At 41.4% G+C, this 19,898-nt stretch overlaps 2 protein-coding genes across 2 annotated transcripts; both read right to left on the bottom strand.

Annotated features, from left to right (window-relative positions):
• Positions 1-1,230: 1,230 nt before the first annotated feature.
• Positions 1,231-10,228, bottom strand: LOC134286784 (uncharacterized). Its single transcript, XM_062848457.1, has 2 exons — positions 9,327-10,228; positions 1,231-3,094 (listed from the first exon to the last, which is right to left on the bottom strand). The coding sequence occupies exons 1-2, from the start codon at positions 10,226-10,228 to the stop codon at positions 1,231-1,233; spliced, it is 2,766 nt and encodes a 921-aa protein (XP_062704441.1).
• Positions 10,229-13,339: 3,111 nt separating this feature from the next.
• Positions 13,340-14,026, bottom strand: LOC134286783 (trichohyalin-like). Its single transcript, XM_062848456.1, has one exon. It carries the CDS (start codon positions 14,024-14,026, stop codon positions 13,340-13,342), a length of 687 nt encoding a protein of 228 aa, XP_062704440.1.
• Between the last annotated feature and the right edge of the window lie 5,872 nt (positions 14,027-19,898).

The following is a 19,898-nucleotide window of genomic DNA, read 5'->3' as shown; positions in this document are numbered from 1 at the left end:
CGCGAGAATTTTACGGCAACATTCACAATAGTCAAACACCTCTACCATCATGCACATCAACCTGTTTGCATTTACCGTTCAACCGAGCGACAACACGAGCATGTACGATCCGAGGAATCAACGAAAGCGCGACCATCCATGCCGAGCAAGAACATGAAGAAACATGCATGCAATCATCGATCGACCACCTATCCACAGCGTGCTACCAGTCGACAACAAAAATCAACCACGTCGCCGCGCCTTTGTTCATGTGTTTGTGCTAGAACCAAGGCTAAAACAGAACGCGGTTGGCATGACAAAAACTTTCCGCGCTCTAGCTTTCGTCAGGAACCGCAGAATTGCAACACCCACTTCACTGTGTTTGCAGCACCACCACACACTTCACACACCAAAACGATTTGTTTTCTCTCACTGTTTTTATGCCAAGTGATTCTACCTATTTTATGATTAACTTGTTATTGATTATGATGCACTCCTGGCAGGATCGCCAATGTGAATACCGGGCAACTCCCTGGAACAATCCGTTCCCAGCCATCTTAGCAAACTGCAGTAGAATCACTTGGCATAATACGGAACCTCACGGTGATGGCGTCTTGCTCCGCCAACAGTCCACTCGTCAATGAGGCAGCATCACACTGACGACGACCCCGTCATGGTGCTGGCTGTCACTGATGCTTGCTAGGGGAAATACACGCATGGGAAATGCTACTCAGCTTTGTTCATACCCCACAATTACTTTCCTTACTCCCTCTTACTTCGAGTAGTATTCGTATCACCGAAAAAAGCCAATTAAAATTAATTATGATACATTGGCTTTTGTCGGGACCCATCTCCAGTCTTGAGGATCACTCAGTGTCAAAATTTCGCCCACTCGAACCGCCACAAACTTCTGGAACCGGCGGTGGCCTGATAGAATCCACGCTAGTACGGTTGTGGAATCGGTCCACAGATAGCGTTTAGACACCGGAAGTTCATGATTGCTCAGAACAGATTGAAGGTATTGAGCACCGAGAACAGCAGCCTTCAACTCTAATCGTGGGATGGAAAGAGTCTTTAGGGGCGCGACTCTGCTTTTCGATCCAACCAGAGCAACTTGTACACCACTTTCACTCACTAGTCGGAAGTAAACGACGCAGCAGTATGCTATTTCACTAGCGTCAACGAATACGTGGACCTCTAATCGATTGTCATTGCTGAAATAAATGGTGGGGAAGTAGCACCGTGGAATCCTTAATGTGTCCAACTGATCGAAACAATCCACCCATTGGCGCCATTGTCAAATGTGGTTTTCGTTGATCGGTTCGTCCCAACCTGTTCCAGAGGCCCAAATTCCTTGGATGAGGGGAGGACCTTTCCTTGAATGAGGAAGAAAGAGACCAGGCCTAGCGGGTCAAACAGGCTCATAACGACCCGAAGTATTTCACGTTTCGTGGGAACGTGGTTGCGGTTGAGAATCCATTGGAGATCTTCACGAAAGTTGACGGTGTACGTGAAGCAGTCTACACTGGGCATCCATTTCATCCCCAAAACCGATTCCGTGTTTTCAGCCCTCTCCAAGGCCAATTCCTTTATTGGATCTCCTGATTTTTCCCCGATACCTTGCAGAACTTCCCCAGAGTTGGACAGGAAATTACGAAGTTCGAATCCTCCTTTTGAATGAACGAGTTTCACCTCATTCACGACTTCTGTAGCTTCCTGGACTGTCTGGAAGCTGTCCAGGTAGTCGTCCACGTAGTGGTGCTTGGTGATGGCGACCGCAGCTCGTGGATATTGCTCGGAAAACTCTGCGGCGTTTAAGTCTTTTACAAATTGGACTGATACGGGCGAACATGTAGACCCAAACGTCGCAACATCCATCACGTATATTTTGATATCTCCTGACGGAGTGTCACGCCACAGAAAGCACTGAGAGAGACGGTCTTGTTCCCTGATTTTAATCTGGTGGAACATTTCCCGTATATCACCACACACGGCTGCCGGGAATTGGCGAAAGGAGCTGAGTACGGCGAGCAATGGTGTCAGCAGGTCAGGACCCTTTAGGAGTTTAGAATTGAAGGAGACAGATCCCACTGTAGCTTTGGCATCCCAAATCAACCGAACTTTCTGCTTTCTGGGATGTTGAACTACTCCTAACGGCAGGAACCACAATCGGCTGCGATCCACTGAGTCCAGCTCCGCTTGAGTCGCCCTGTGCGCGTAGCCTTTACGCTCGTAGTCATGAATCTGTTCACGTACTCGATCTCCGAGCTGCGGCTGTTTGGCAAATTTCCTTTCCAATCCCACCAGTCGTCTAGTCGCCATCGGGTAGCTGTCAGGGAATTCTGGATTATCTGTTCGCCATAGAAGTCCCGTCTCGAAACGGTCACCAATGTGTCGAGTCGTCTGTTCGAGAATCATCCTCGCTCGTTTATCTTCCTCCGATTCTAGGGTTTCGTTGCGATTGAAGAGGCCGTCATTCTCCAAGGTGAAAAAATCTCGCAACTGCTCGTTCAATAGGTGATCCGTATCCGCAGCTTCCACGGTGTGAAAATTAACCAAAGCTGCGTTTTCTCCTCTGACACCAGAACACCCATAAACGGTCCAATCTAGGCGACACTTTGCAGCAATTGGATCGTTCGGTCCATCCTCACGAAGTTTCAGTGGAGCGCCTAGACGAAGGTTATCCAAGCCGATCAGAAGCTTCGGCTGAACATTTTCATAACTCTCCATTGGGAGACCGCGGAGGTGTGGGAAACGCTGAGACAATTCTCCGTAGTTGAGCTGCTGACTGGGCAGAAATAGACAGCTGACTGTCCTGGCTTGACGAAGATCGAACTTCTCAGAACCACACTTCCCTGATATTGCCAACTTCACCTCCTGGGACCTGGACTCATTCCGCTTAACGTTACCTGTCCACTGGAGAGTTAAAGCTTTCACGGGACCTTTTACACCCAGCTGCTTCGCAACGTTGTCTTCCAGCAGTGTGATTTCCGAACCTTCGTCGATGAAAACGAATACCGACACGCTTCTGCCTTCGTTGTATAGGATGACAGGCAGTATGCGGAACAAGGCTTTCGTTGAAGGTGTATGGGTAGTGTGGTGTATAAAGTTAGGCCTATTGAATTTGTATAAGAAGCTAAAAAGTCTGTATGATTTCCCTCCGTGCATGTGCTCGAAATAAGTCTGTTGATGACGAATTTGACGGTCTAGCAAAAGCTTTCCCGCAAGCTGCTGTCAACTTCGATTGAACCGGTTCGAGCATATGCACCCACGGCGACGGCGCTCGTGTGTGTTGGTGAGATGCATGCTTTGGTTGGCGCGCGCAGCCGAGAGACACACCATCCGTCAGCATCGCTGCCGTAGGGTGAGCATGAAATATGAATGGCGAATGCGAGAGTGAGACAGATGTTCTAACGAAGAGAGCTGCGAAGCGGGATAAGGTATCGCACTGGTGAAAGAGTGTGTGCGTGTTCGTGAGGTACACCCGCGTTGTTAGGTTGGCGGTCATTCGTTCGAAACGGAGCTATCAGTTTGTGAACGACTTTTGCGGTGAATGGTCACCACTATATTATATAGGGAAAAAGGGATTGGAATTCTCGTAGAATTCAATTTCAAGCGTCGGTTACCACATACACTAATTACCATGAGTAGAATACTATGCAGGACTTTATTTACTAAAATACGATGCCACCTAATTGGCTTCTTTAGCGATGTTGAGGTAATCCCATATTCTGAATCTCCATGCGAAACTGAGCCGAAATCCAAATTTTCATGATTTTTGGTGCACGGGAACCTTCAAACTTTTGCGGTGAATGGTCACCACTATATTATATAGGGAAAAGGGATTGGAATTCTCGTAGAATTCAATTTCAAGCGTCGGTTACCACAATGGCGCACCTCGGTAGGTAAGTTGTTATAGAAGATTGCTTTTTTTTTTATGGAGCGACAGTTCTCCAAGTGATAAATATGGAGCGACAGATCTCCTGGTTTGATTTTCCGGAGCGACAGGTCTCCGAGGGCTGTGGAGCGACAGGTCTCCCAGTCTCAATTTCCGTAGCGACAGGTCTCCGAGGACTGTGGAGCGACAGGTCTCCCAGTCTTATTTTCCGGAGCGACAGTTCTCCGAGTTGTATATTTCGAAGCGACAGGTCTTCGAAAACGAGTACTGTGGAGCGACAGGTCTCCCAGCCTGTTATTTTTCTTGAAGCGACAGGTCTTCGAGGATGTTATTTGCTAGATAAAGTGGTGTTGAAATTTTTACTTTCGAGGTAACAGGTAACGAGGACTGTTTTTGAAGTTACATATTACTTGATATGAAATCGAGTATGAAACAGATTCACAGACAGGGAAATATAGTACTCAATCAGAGATAAACAGATCGTGCTTTATACTTATTGAATTTTAATGGGATTTAAAATTGGATTTGGATTGAATTTGAAAGCAACCATTTTTAGACTAATAGTTACAGCACTCACAGACAAATAGATATGGAAGCAAAAGTATTTGATTAAACAATTTTTTTGATTATTGGATTAGATTGACGATTGGATTGGAGATGGTTGGGATATTGCGTTGAAGATTGAAATGGAGATTGGATTGAAGATCGAAATGGAAAGGAGAATGGATTTCAGATTGGGTTGTAGAGTAAAGTGGGGCAAAAGTTCGAGTGGGGCAAGAGTTTCTTTTTAAGTTTTTGAGCTCAATTTAAATTATTTCTTTTGGGTGTCAAGGTTGTTCGAAGCCTTTTTGAAAAAGAGTCTTTCACTCCAAAAATTATGAAAATTGATCAATATTTCGAAAAGTTATGATAAAATGTTGGTTTTTGATCAAAAAATTTTAATATGCCATGATTCTTCCAACGCATGGAATGGAATTGTAATGAAATCGAATTCGATGTTTTATTTTGGGGCGTAACTAGGTATATTTTGAAGATGCTTTAGCATGTATAATTTTTTGCAAAAAAGATTTGGAAATCATATTTTACCCATAGTGGGGCAAAAGTTCGAATTGTGGGGCAAGAGTTCGAGTCATGTGGCAACTTTAGGTAAAAAACTCAAATTCTGCAAAATATCAATATTATCTCTAAAAATGATGGAATTAGTGAGAAAATTCGGTCAGAGTTGAAAAAATATGTTGTTTTATCTGAATTTAGCGGAAAACTACTAATTTTTGGTGTAGTAAATTTAACCCTGATTTGGGTAAAATCCAGATCGAACTTTAAAGTGTGTTCCAGTTCCAGCATCAAATATTAATTGGGTTCAGGTATTCCTATTATCAAAGTGTCAAAATAGTGTGCAACGTTTAGCGAAATTCCACAAACACTAGATTCGAACTTTTGCCCCAGTGGTGGGGCAAGAGTTCGAATAAGAGACACACATACAAAAAGTATTGTAACTTAAAATTGAAAAGACATTTGGCGTAAGTTTGTTCAGAAAAGTTTTAGCTCATGGATGGTAGAATCACCAGACAGTATTCGTTTATTTATGTCTGCTTTGGTTTTTTGAAATATATTGAATTTTGAACTAGGGTCGAACTTTTGCCCCACCTTACTCTATTGGATATTGAATTGGAATGGGTTGGAGATTTGATTGATAATTCAAATGGGTTGGTTTAAACATTAGATTGGAGATGGTTTGGAGATTGGATTGGATTGGTAATTGAATTGGATTGTATTGGCGATTTGATTGTATTGGATTTGAAATAGGATTGATATTGGGGTGGAGATAATATTGGAGATGGTTTGGAGATTGGATTGGGAATTCGAGTTGATTGAATTAAAGATTGTATTGGATACGGTTTTTAGAGATTGAATTGAATATTGGATCACAGTACTTACAGACAAACCTATTTGGCATCAAATGATTGGATTAGATTGAATTGGAGACTAGATTGAAGATGGGACTGGATAAAGGATTTCAGATTGGATTGGAGATGGTTTGGAGATTGGAATGGAGATAGGATTGGTGATTCGATTTCATTGGATTGGAGATTGTATTGGATTGGATTGGAGGTTGGATTGGTGATTCTATTGGATTGTAAATTTAGAGATTGGGTTGGATTGGAGATTGTATTGGAGCTGGAATCGGTGATTGAATTAAATTTTGGATTGGTAATTGGGCTGGAATGGATATGGAGATTGGATTGGGGATTAGGTTGGAAGTTGGATTGGAGACTGTATTGGATATGGTTTGGAGATTGAATTGGAGAATGCGTTGGATTAGATTGGAGATTGGATTGAAGATTGGACTAGAGATTGGGCTGAAGATTTGATTGGAGATTAGATTGAATACTGTATTGAAGATTGGATTGGGAGATTGGATTGGTGATTTGTTTCTAGATTGGATTGGAGATTGTATTTGAGATTGGATTGGAAATGGGAATGGAGACGGGATTGGATATTGGTATGGAAATTAAAGTGGAGATTGGATTGGTAATTCGATTTCATTAGATTGGATTACAGATTGTATTGAAGATGATTTGATGGTGATATGGAGATGGTTTGGAGATTGCATTGAAGATTGGATTGGAGATTGGAAAGGAGATTGAATGGGAGATTGGATTGAAAATTGGACTGAACATTGGATTTCAGATTGCTTTGGCGATTCGATTGGGTTGGATCGAGATAGGATTGGATACTGGATTGGAGATTATATTGGAGATTGGATTGGTAATTCGTGTTGATTGAATTGAAGATTGTATTGGAGATGGTTTTTAGAGATTGAATTAAAGATTGGATCACAGTACTTACAGACAACCCGACTTTGCATCAAATGTTGTTTGATGATTGGATTGAATTGGAGAATTGAAAATTGGACTGGATATAGGCTTGGATATAGGATAGAGGATTGGATTGGAGATTGGAATGGAGATAGAATTGGTGGTTCGATTTGATTGGATTGGTGATGCTATTGGATTGTAAATTGGATTAAAGATTGGATTGGATTTAGAGATTGAATTGGAGATTAGATTGAATATTGGATTGGGTATGGTTTGAAGATTGAATTGGTGATCGAATTGGAGTTTGGATTGATAATTGGACTGGATTGGATCTGGAGATTGGATTGGGGATTAGGTTGGAAGTTGGATTGGAGATTATACTGGAAATGGTTTGAAGACTCAATTGGAGATTGAGTGGATTAGATTGGAGATTGAATTGAAAATTGGATAGGAGATTGGTTCGGTTATTTGATGTTATTAGATTGGATATTGGATTGGATTGGATGAAGATTGGATAGGTGATTCGATAGGATTAAATTGGATATTGGACTGGAGATTGGCTTGAAGATTACATTATAGATTGGATTGGAGGTTGGATTGGAAATGGTTTGGAAATTGAGATTGGATTAGATAGGATTGGAGATTGGGCTGGAGATTCGATTGGAGATTAGATTGAATATTGTATTAAAAATTGAATTGGAGATGGGAATGGAGATTCGATTGGATTGGATTAAAAATTGGATTGGATATAGGGTTGAGATTAGATATTGAATTGAAGATTGGATTGGATTGTAAATTGGATTGGATTGTAAATTGGATTGGAGATTGGATTGGATTTAAGATTGAATTGGAAATTAGGTTAAAGATTTGATTGGATATGGTTTGGAAATTGCATTGAAGATTGGATTGAATTGTATTAAATATTGGATTGAAGATGGTTTGCAGATTGCATTAGTTATTCAATTGGAATGGATTGGAGATTAGATTGAATTGGAGATTGGGTTGATATTGGATGGAGATTGGATTGGATATAGATTTGAATTGTTGATTGGATTAAAGCTAGGATTGGATTGGATAAGATTTGGATTTGGTGATGAATTCAGATTCGATGTTGATTGGAATTGAACTGGTTTTGGATTGAAAAGAAAATCAGGATGAATAGTTTGACTTATTGTGACATTTGCACACATTTAGACTTGCTCCGAACTCATCATTATCACAGCCGAATTCCGCACGTGATTTCACAGCGGCTAACGCCTAACGTACATAAATTCGCTTGCGTTCATGTCAGAGTCGTCGAATTTCTCTCTCTCTCTCTTCTTGGCGTAACGTCCTTATTAGGACAAAGCCTGCTTCTCAGCTTAGTGTTCTATGAGCACTTTCACAGTTATTAACTGAGAGCTTCCTCTGCCAATGACCATTTTGCATGCGTATATCGTGTGGCAGGCACGAAGATACTCTATGCCCAAGGAAGTCAAGGAAATTTCCTTTACGAAAAGATCCTGGACCGACCGGGAATCGAACCCGTCACCCTCAGCATGGTCATGCTGAATACCCGTGCGTTTACCGCCTCGGCTATATGGGCCCATCTCAGTCGTCGAATTTGCAATAGCTAAATAAAATAAGTTAGCTTTAATGTTGCTGAAAATGAAAATTCAGAAACATTAATGAGAAACCCAATATGTAAATATCGATTGATGATGATGAATAAGTTTTGGTAAGATTTTGATTGATTCGGCTTTAATTTTGATCCGAAGTTGGGTTAAAGCGCGCTTTGATTTTTACTGTATTAGCATTGATTTTGAAGTAAATCTGGATGTAATTGGAAATTATAAGAGACCAATAACTTCGTATATAAAAAGAAGTTTAATTGTGCTGGAATTATTTGTTATTGGATTCAAAATTTTACTTTGAAGTTACTTGATGAGTAGAGAAGGAGGCGAATGTGGTGTATAAAGTTAGGCCTATTGAATTTGTATAAGAAGCTAAAAAGTCTGTATGATTTCCCTCCGTGCATGTGCTCGAAATAAGTCTGTTGATGACGAATTTGACGGTCTAGCAAAAGCTTTCCCGCAAGCTGCTGTCAACTTCGATTGAACCGGTTCGAGCATATGCACCCACGGCGACGGCGCTCGTGTGTGTTGGTGAGATGCATGCTTTGGTTGGCGCGCGCAGCCGAGAGACACACCATCCGTCAGCATCGCTGCCGTAGGGTGAGCATGAAATATGAATGGCGAATGCGAGAGTGAGACAGATGTTCTAACGAAGAGAGCTGCGAAGCGGGATAAGGTATCGCACTGGTGAAAGAGTGTGTGCGTGTTCGTGAGGTACACCCGCGTTGTTAGGTTGGCGGTCATTCGTTCGAAACGGAGCTATCAGTTTGTGAACGACTTTTGCGGTGAATGGTCACCACTATATTATATAGGGAAAAAGGGATTGGAATTCTCGTAGAATTCAATTTCAAGCGTCGGTTACCACAGGTAGAAGAATAATTGACATGGTGTGTCGATGAAGGAGAGTGAAGGAGAGTATGGTGCTTCAGTCGGCACCCATCTACCGCACAGCCTTGCCATGACTTGCAAGGCCATTTGCCGTGGCTGTTCAGACATGTTCTGCATAAGCCCTTCCACCGCTCGTCGACGTTCAGCTCTTTAAACTGAGAGCAATCCGCCGCCCTGTGACCTTCGCGAGTACAGACACCACAGATTTTAGTCGGCTTCCGAGGTTGTCCTGACGAATTCGGTTTATTGCTTGGACTATCGCTTTGCGAATGTGCATGGATCCCGGCACTCTCCCTTCCTTTCTGCTTTTCGTGCTTATACGTTTTCTCGTGGACTGGAAGCTCGAAGCTCACCGCACTCGCTGCGTTGACCTGCTTTTCCATGAAGCGCCCAAAGGTCTCTAAGTCTGCCAATGGTTGTTGGCCCTTGAAGGAACCCCACTCCATTTTCATCGAGCCTGGGAGCTTATCTACCAACTCCTGCATCATCATGGGGTTGGTGAGATGTTGCTGTAACTGCGCCGCCCGGAGATGATCGACAAAATTGCCAACTGCCAAACCGAACTCGATAACCGTTTCCAATTTATCTTGTTTTGGACCTGGTGTACGACGAACCTTTTCGAGGAGCGATTTGAGTAGCAGCTCTGGTCGACCGTAGCGTATACGCAGTGTCTCGATAGCGTGAGGCACGCTCTCTGGCAGCAGAAGTTTACTGCAGACCGACTCTTTCGCGTGTCCAGTCAGGCACTGCTGAAGCCTAATCAGGTTTTCAGCGTTTGTGTAGCCGCAAGCAGCGGTCGACTGTTCATAGCTACTGATGAACATAGGCCAGTCGATTGGGTTGCCATCGAATCTGGGCAACTGTTTCCCAACTACATGCCGCGCTGCAAGCTGTTGCGACTGAAGAACGACGGATTGTTCAGCCATAGCTGGCTGCTGAACTGGATCTTGCGGAGGCACCTCCTGTTGGTATCGATGGGACAGCCGATTCACCTGTGGATTCGAAAAACCAACTTTCTGTGGAGGATACATTGGATAACTTGACCCAGGAATCCCTGCGTATCGCTGAGATGGCTGCAATGCATGCTCAATGACCACCGAGAGCGGTGTCGCTTCTGACCGATCATATCCACCATGTTGCTGTGGCCGCATCCTGGTTGACAGGGCCGCCGCTGTGCCCGAGCAGAGGGGAATATCAAATTAATAACTACGCAACCACAAAACCTGTTTTTATATCTTGTTTTGTTATTATTGAATTTTCAAGGCATTACGTTTCCATAACATGTTTTGTTGGACAATCTTATTTTGTTATGACCAAGCAATTGGTATGCAGCCCTTAAATAACATTTCAATATTACATTCTGTTGTGGAACAAGTTTGGTTATTATTGTATTATTGAGAGTGCACAAATACTTTATGGTATTGCTATCTAAACTAAAACAAATTTTGAAACAAAACCTACGTCATTCTACAACGTTATTTACAGCATTTGAGGGAAAGCAACTGCATATTCACTCATCAATTTGTCTTCCTCTTCCATTTATCATTACATCCAAACTGAGACAAAGTGCATGCCCCATAACACTAGCTAGTATGCCGTGGGAAAAAGTTTGCATAATGCACCAGAAAAACTGTTTAACGATTTTTTGAAAAGTGCGCAGAGTTAGGCACTAGGTGCGCAAAGTATGGTACGCTTACGGTATCACATTTGATAAGAGGTGTGGTATATTACGTGACATGGAGGTGCTGTAATGTGTACAAAACAAAGTCCCTGCTGGGCGGCACAAGGTTTTGCTAAATTTCTGAAATTGACTGAGTTGTAGCTGAAAAGTACCCAAAATACCAGCCACTGCCCAAGTGGCGCAGTACCCTGCATACATTTAAACGAGAACATAGCAGACGACATTGAAGGTTTTTAAGGTTTTCAAAGGGACGTTCCAGATTCCGCCTTTGACATGTGGATTTCAATGATAAAAATGTCAAACTTATGGAGTAAACTTGTTTGAACGAAGCTAATACAGACAGCTGAATCCAAAATTGTAGATGGTTTTGAATGGGATTTTTCAGAAATATTTTGTATTTCACATGTTTTCCCTGTCGTTCCAGAGGATGAAGTCGGATCTACCTATTTGAAAGATAGGTACATGAATAGTTGAAAATACACCTATTAGGGAAGATAGAAACTGAAGTTCGCATTCTGACATGTTGGTCAAAATGTATAGAATTCTCAGCCATCACGAAGTCATATATGATGTAGAATAGGATGCTAAAGTGGAGGCCATACCACTTTAAATTTTTAAAAAGGTTCCCGGGCACCAAAGATCATGAAAATTTGGATTTCGGCTCAGTTTGGCATGTATAGATTGTGAATATGGAATTATCTCAACACCACTAAAGAAGCCAATTGCAGCTGGTCTATGGAAAATTCCACGTGTATGGCAATTCGGGTTTTTTCTTAACTCACGATGACCAGATCGGTTCAGTCGGATTTGTTTTTGATGGAAAAAATAAATCTGGATCAAATGAGATCAATATTGTCAAAATCGGAGACAATTTATCGCAGATATAACCATTACATAGTTTACCTTCTTTATTTTATTGTCTGCTGTTTCATATTATGAAGTAAAAAATAAAGGCATTGCAACTTCTAGAAATTTCATCAGACTCTTCCGTATTTTTTATTTTATTCATTGCTATAATTTTAGTTTTGGGTAAATATAGCATCATAGCTATTGATATGTTTATCTTTGTATTAATTTCCTTCTTTCAATATCCCAGTCCCGTTACGGTGCCAAATTCCTATCACTTTTCTACGATTCCCAATTCTTATAGGTTAAGTAAAATTTTAGCTTCAAAAAGTGATACATCTGCAAATGAGTTTTTTTTTATCTCAAAATTGAGTAAACTTAGTTGAATTTATATGTCATTTTAAAAGTACTGCTATTCTAACCTCTAATTATAACGTCAAAAAGTATCGAACAGACTATGTATTACGAAGTAATGAATGTTAGTGAGAGTGGAGATAGCAAATATGGTACCTACTAAATAATTCTAATCATTAAAAATGTCAACTATACAGACAATTCTGCTCAATTGATGATTGCATTTGTCTATTATAACTTTTTTCTTTCGGTCTATTATTATTCGATCATATATTGTTTGACATTATGTCATAAATATCTTTTTTCATTACTAAAAATAATCTAAAACAGAATAAAACTAAACAGCATCTGCAGAAGTAATCATATCGGCATATGATATAATTACCTTTTACCTTCGCTCACGTAGGTACGTGTATAATCGCCGTTCTCACAACGCGAACAAAACAAAAAATAAAAAAAAATCATCTCCGTCTGGAAAGAATCTTTGTCGCCGCCAAAATGCACCCCATGACGAAGCTCAATCATAAATAGTCGACTAGCAACTTTTTCGTCGTTCTCTTTGTTCCGAAACAGCCGACGACGGGCCATGCGAACGCCACCACTGTTATTAGTGTTGTGTAGTGCACATGTCTGCGCACCGCGATAGCGCTGTTGGTAAGAGAGAGAGGTTCATTGTTTGATCTTGCATTCAAATCTCTGTCTATTTTTGTCCTGCGACTGGCAAACATGAAATGGGGGAATAGGGAAACTGGCAATACGTAGAACCAGTAAAGCTTCTATCGTCCCTCACTGCAAGTGCTGTGATAGCCTCATTGGTAAAGGCGACTGAAAATTTACGATAGCAGGATTGGAGGTTCAAATCCCGTCGATGTTTGTAAGTTTTATAATGAATTCGATTTTTTTTTAAGTGACCTATTATTTTCTAAAAATAGAATAACACACTTAAAATAATTACCCAAAAATGAGTAAAAAAAGTTAGTTTTTACCCTAATTTTGCTTTCGGAATGTTATCAATAACTCTTTAATATCAAAATTTGTTATTGAAATATTTCCCAAATTCACTGTTATTAAGTTGTTATTGCCACTAACAAAACATGTTATTAAATTGATTTTTCAGGAACAAATTTTTGTTATGTGACTTGTTATTTTGCCGCTTATGACAGACAAGTTTATAACTCAATATGTTATGTTAATAACATGAAAATTACTAATTCCATTATGCAGTTATTTTGCCAAAATAACGCATTTTGTTATGCTGTTGTTATTCTCTTCTGCTCGGGTGCGGATGGCGTAGTTGCTGCTGTACGTATGGATAACACAGCTGCTGCTGCGCGGAAAGATGGCGGTGCACAGCCTGATTAGTACGCAGCATCGGTTGTATGTGAGGCTGGGAGTTCGCTACGTATCGTTGGAACGGTTGCACGACAATTTCTGACCGAGCTTGCTGTAGCGTTTGGGACAAGCTTCCCACCTGCATACCACGAGCCATTTGCGAGGTGATTTGTGCAACCCTGGATTGCGATGTTGGTAGCTGGTATGCCAACGGGTCTTGAGAAACTGTCGGGTGAAGGCCTCTATTTGCTTTTTGTTCCTCCACCATCTTTCCCAAAGATCTTCCATCGGTATGTTGACCTGCTAGCCAACTTTTCACCTTCTCTCGTGAATCTGGAAGTGAGCTCGTACTGCTGCCGCATCCGCTTCCGGCCTCCGACATCCGCTTGATAAGCTCATTCTTCTTCTCGACCGATTCCCTCCGAATCAATTGCTGTTTCGCCAGCAACGCCCGTTGTTCGTCCAGCTTTCGCTGACGGAGACATCGTTCTTCCTCTATCAGTTGCTTCTTCTCCTCGATCTGACGCTGTTCTTCTTCCAGTTCCATTCTCTTCAGCTCTTCCTGCTCCTTCAGCTCCTGTTCCTTCATCTCCTTCTCTTCCTCGATGACCTTCATTTGGGCCTACAGGGCGGCTGCCCGAGCACTGGAAGTTTGGCTCGCTGGGATCGAAGGAATCTTCGAGCCTTTCCTCGAAGCTGATCTTCCACCGGATTTGGCGGACCGATTGTCAGCTTTCAGCAGTTTTCCGCGCTTAGATTTATCGGCACTCACCTTGGCTATGCAATCATTGCATACATACTGCCGATCCTTGACGGTTTCATCAACACTTGTCGCAGGCAACCATCTGGGCATCCGCCGAGTCAGGACGGTTGCAGGTTTTGCAGTTGGACACCGTCTTACCGTGACCTCCATCCATTGCGCCTATCCACGTACAAAAATTCTTATAGAAAATGTACGGATGTTTTCCCAAATCTATAAGCAAACCAGTTTTTGGTGTGGTTAGCTATAAGCTGCAATTTAAGTTTTATTATTAACATTTTCCAAATTCTCTATTTTTTCCACTTACAATTTTTGGTGAAACACCTTTCGCAATTGGATCACGAATCTACACTTTGGGCCACTGTGTAATTGCCTTCTGCATGAAATTATTATGTAATTAGTGTTTCTGTATATTAATTTTGTCGTACTCACAGTGGTTGCTCAATTAGCTTTATAAGATTAGATGTAGGTAGATTGCACGTTGTAGCACGTAAGCCTAGATTAAGGATGGTTTTTATAAGTATTTTTAACAAACATGCTAGATATTTACATATTTACCCTGGCTCTATCTCCACTACAGTTCAGTTGGCAATCTATTAACTCTAACGATATACTATAGTTTAGGCTCAAATTCACTTCTGAACTTTACTTTTAACTAGATTTAAGCACAGAACTATATATTTAGTAGGAATTCAATTATATTTTAGGGAAAATTAATTTCGTCAACACTATTGACTTTACAGCATGACTTTCGGTTTTCAATCTTTTGTTCGAGGTATCCTATCGTTTGTTGTTGTCTGGTCATCCGTTGGTCATTTTATTCTTCGCGTGGTAGTGTGCGGCTATCGGTGGCGTGGTTCGCTGATGGACCACGAGTAATTGCCTCATCGGCCACAATACCACCGTGGAGGGGATCCGCATCGTAACACTAACTATTGGAACAACTCCACTTAGTTTTGTAAGTGAAAACATGGTTTCGCATCACCTTGCAGACTGGGAAAACATGGTGAACTTGATTACTTAGCACAAGTACTAAGAAAAAACAAAAATTACTTACAAACTATTTAAACAACTCCACTAAGTTTTGTAAGTGAATAATTTTAATTAAAAAATGTGTTTGCATCACCTTGCAAATTGAGAGAAGATGGAGAACCTGATTACTTATAACTCATAACAAATATTGAGTATTGAATTACTTCACTGCGGACTATCTAAAGTGAATTTTCGGATATGTTACAATGCAATTCCCTTCCCCCAACCCCTTCCTAACAATATCTATTAATGTAGCCAAAAAAAAACAATATAAAAATACAGTAAAATATAACCGTGCGAATTGGTCCTAGTCGACGTTGAATCGAATATCCTCTTGTAGTTGAATGATGTTGAGTAGCGATGCTGAACGACATAACTGCTTCATGCAATGAGCCTCCTCCAGTCACTGGTTTTGTAGATGGAATAGGGCAGCTGAGATGTAGTTAGATCTACATAAATAGAAATGGAAAGGTGTTTGTATGTAATGATTTGGGTGAAAGGATCTACATGAACTAGTTTGTAATTAGTTTAGTAACAAGCAAGCAAAGGACAAATCTACTTAATTAATTGGCTCACCTTCTCTCCATCGGGATTCCACATCACATTGAACCAAACAGCTTGGGGTTGGTGATACCGTAGGAAGTCTTCCAGCTCACCGTAATTGGCAAGGTTCCGATAGCAGACGGAGAATTCCTTCCGATCGCTACGCAATCTTCGACAGATTGGATTCATTCCATGCCAGCGTAGAGCTGACGGTCGAATCACTCGGTCGGAAGTACTTCCCGTCTTGCGTCGGTCGACAGGGAACCTCTCTTTAGGTGTGAAATGGGTGCCCCGGCATATATTTGTATTCCTGTGGGGTCGCTGGCGGTTACCGCATCATCTGAACTGGTCAGGAAGCAGTAGCTTTGTAGTTCCTCTCGTTTGACATACAGGGGATAGACAAAATGATCGGGACAGGCAAAATTTTCACTTTTCAAAAAATGTTTAATTAGCTGTAACTATTCGAAAAGTGCATCAAATATTCTCAAATTTTTACTGTAAGTTCTTCAACTAGTTGTGTATCAGTGGACAAAATTTGGAAAAGATCGGACAATTCTTCACGAAGTTATAAAGATTTTTAAAAATGGTAAAATTATCCGATAGCCAACTTTGAGCTGTTATATCTCCGGATTCAATTAACCGAATGTAATGAAATTTTGACCATTAATGACTTATATAATGAGCTATGAAAAACCATTGACTTAACTTAATATTCTTAACACGGAAGAAAATTATAACGATTAGATTATTTTTCTAATAAAACACCAAATTATCCAAAACATCAACATCGTTTCAAAATTCAAGATGCAAATTATAGTTCATTTAGTTTCCCTCTAATTGACTTATATATATAAATGTGTTTTGAAGGAAAGTAACAACATAGCCGCCAATAAATTGAAAAAGTAATGGGATGCATACTAAAAATAGACCAATTTAGTAAAAAATCGTGAAAAAAATTAAATCGCTATAACTTTTTCGCTTGTTAAAAATTTCAAGTTAAGTCAAATGTTTTCCAGAGTTCATTATATAAGTCACGAATGGTCAAAATTTCATTGCAATCGGTTCATTGAATCCGGAGGTATAACAGCCCAAAGTTGGCTATCGGATAATTTTATCTTTTTCAAAAATTTTTATAACTTCGTGAAGAATTGTCCGATCTTTTCCAAATTTTGTCCACTGATACACAACTAGTTGAAGAACTTACAGTAAAAATTTTAGAATATTCGATGCACTTTTTGAAAAGTTACAGCTAGTTGAACATTTTTTGTAAAGTGAAAATTTTGCCTGTCCCGATCATTTTGTCTATCCCCTGTAGATTTTGTGACGAAGGTGGCGGGACAGCTTTTAATAGGAACTGCCGTGGGAACTCCGATCCGTCGGAAGTTTTAAGGAGATTACCTTTTGGGGGTTCCGGGAGATCTTGGCAGATCTTGTTGATAGCCGCAGATAGATAGTTGTAGTGCCGCACTGCGGTTAGAAAAAAATCGTTGTTTAAATTACGTCGAAGTTGAAATTTCTGGAGGAATGACACTTCCTTTTCTAACAGGAAAAATCCGCATTTATCCGTTGCTAATCATCGATAACTGCGTCTAACTTCTGCACAGTTAGCAGCGGTTTGCGACGGTTAGGAACTGATAAACGCGGATTTTCCGGTTAGAAATCAGGATTCTCCTTGTGAAATTCCGCAAGGGCCGGATGTTGCGAAGATCCTTGGTGTAAATTATTTTGTGGTGGTTAGTTTGAATGTCGAGCATAACCGAGCCGGAGCTGTGCCCGACCGGGATGGTGGTTACTTGAAGGTGACGGGGATGTTCCGGCGATGTGTGTTCGAGTGATTTCAAACGTATCAAAAGGATCTTGCCAATTTCAACTACGCGAATGTTTCCAGCCACTTGCGGGAATCGGTGCTTCAGGAATGCTAATGTACTCAATGTAGAGCGGTCCTAGAAGTGAGGTGCAGTCCGTGCATGATGTATTTCGGTGGCAGAGCGAAATAATCACCACTCGGATTTGGCTTCGATTCACTGCACGAACTGGTCGGAAATTTCTGTGAAACTAGAAAAACCAGAAAAACAAAGGAACCAACGAACGTAAATAAACATTTCAAAACAAAACATTATACCGAGGGGTGCGCGTAAGTAAACCCACTTGATGCCAAAACAAGGGGTTCGCGGATGAAAAGACCCCGTATCTTTAAAAATGAAAATACCCCAAAATTAAATCGATTTTATTCCTACTGTTTGATCTTAGTATTTATCTTTGGTATTACCGGAGGAATGAATGGAAGGTATCGTGTGTCCCATCTACAAAAAAGGCGACAAGCTGAATTGCGGGATCACAGAAATGCCGTGAATACAACGTGCTCACACATCACTTGTTCATCGATTTCAAATCGGCGTATGATACAATCGATTGAGAACAACTATGGCATACGGATTCCCGGTTAAACTGATACGATTGATCAAGGCGACGATGGTTCGAGTGATATGCGTAGTCCGAGTATCAGGGGCACTACGAATCCCTTCGAATCTCGCAGAGGGTTACGGCAAGGTGATGGTCTTTCGTGCTTGCTATTCAACATTGCTTTAGAGGGTGTAAATAGGAGAGCGGGGATAAACATGAGTGGTACGATTTTCACGAAGTCCGTTCAGCTTCTTGGTTTCGCTGAAGATATTGATATTAATGCTCGTAAATTTGAGACGATGGCGGAAACGTACATCCGACTAACGAGTGAGGCCAGGCGAATCGGATTAGTTATTATTGTGTCGAAGACAAAGTACATGATGGTAAAGGGCTCCAGAAAGGAATCACCGCGCCCACTACCCCGAATTCATATCGACGGTGATGAAATCGAGGCGGTTGAAGAATTAGTGTATTTGGGCTCACTGGTGACCGCCGACAACGACACCAGCAGAGAAATCCAGAGGCGCATTGTGGCAGAAAATCGTGCTTACTTTGAACTCCGCCGAACTCTACGATCGAATAAAGTTCGCCGCAGTACGAAGTTGACTATCTACAAAACGCTGATTAGACCAGTCGTCCTCTATGGGCACGAAACATGGACCCTACGTGCAGAGGACCAACGACGGAGTGCAGATGGAAGACGGGACTTGGAGAAGGCGAATGAACCACGAGCTGCATCAGCTGCTGAGATAACCAACCATCGTCCATACCGCGAAAATCGGGAGGCTACGGTGGGCGGGTAACGTCATCAGATGTCGGATAGCAACCCGACTAAAATGGTTCTCGAGAGTCATCCGACCGGTACAAGAAGACGTGGAGCGCAGTGAGCTAGGTGGGTCGACCAAGTGGAGGACGATCTGCGGACCCTACGCAGAGTGCGGAACTGGAGACAAACAGCCATGGACCGAGTTGAATGGAGACAGCTATTATGTACAGTAGAGGCCACCCCGGCCTAAGCCTCATAGGTAAGGTAAGTAAGCTTTGAAGCTGCACAGTTTGGCAACTAATAGACTGTGTTTTTCTTCTTACTTGCGCCAACATGACTTTCCAAATAATATGTGCTTGCTTAGCAGCTTAGGGTAAAACATCAACAAAATCGGGTGTTTTGCCATATACTAGAAAACTGTGAAGTGCTGGAACAAATCCACAATTTGCTGGGCCACTTCAGTCATACCATAGTATAAGCCATTATTTGAAGATAATTTTCAATCTTCTGTCAGGTACAACACGCCAAAAACTCATCCATTCAAAAACGCCATTGGACCAGGGAGTCAAAATAAAAGGCCTTACGAGCCCACCCTGGAAGCTGCCATTGGCTAGAGCGCAGCTTGACTCCCGAGGTCGAAAGTTTTATCAAAGTAAATTTGAGAAGATTTTGGAGTTTAAACTTCGCCCAATTGAGGGGCCCAGATGCAAAGGGGTGTAAGTGACTATTTTGGTCAATTTTGAACTGAGCATATTGAACAATTCTTCAGATTTCAAGCTTCCAGAAACTTTTTAAGATTATTTTTATAATGATTCAAAATATCACATTAAATAAGAGAAAGTTGGATTAATTTTGAAACTCCATACATTTTGTATGAGATAAAAAATTGGTGCAAAACTGTAAACCTCATTTACTCGAAAATAGGTTTTGGCCACTTACACCTCGCTATATGCTAGTTCTTCCTTCGGAAAGGAAGTTAAGTGT

This window comes from Aedes albopictus, chromosome 2 (genome assembly GCF_035046485.1).
Source record: "Aedes albopictus strain Foshan chromosome 2, AalbF5, whole genome shotgun sequence".
Lineage (NCBI taxonomy): Eukaryota > Metazoa > Arthropoda > Insecta > Diptera > Culicidae > Aedes > Aedes albopictus.
This window is presented reverse-complemented; position numbering and strand designations above follow the sequence as displayed.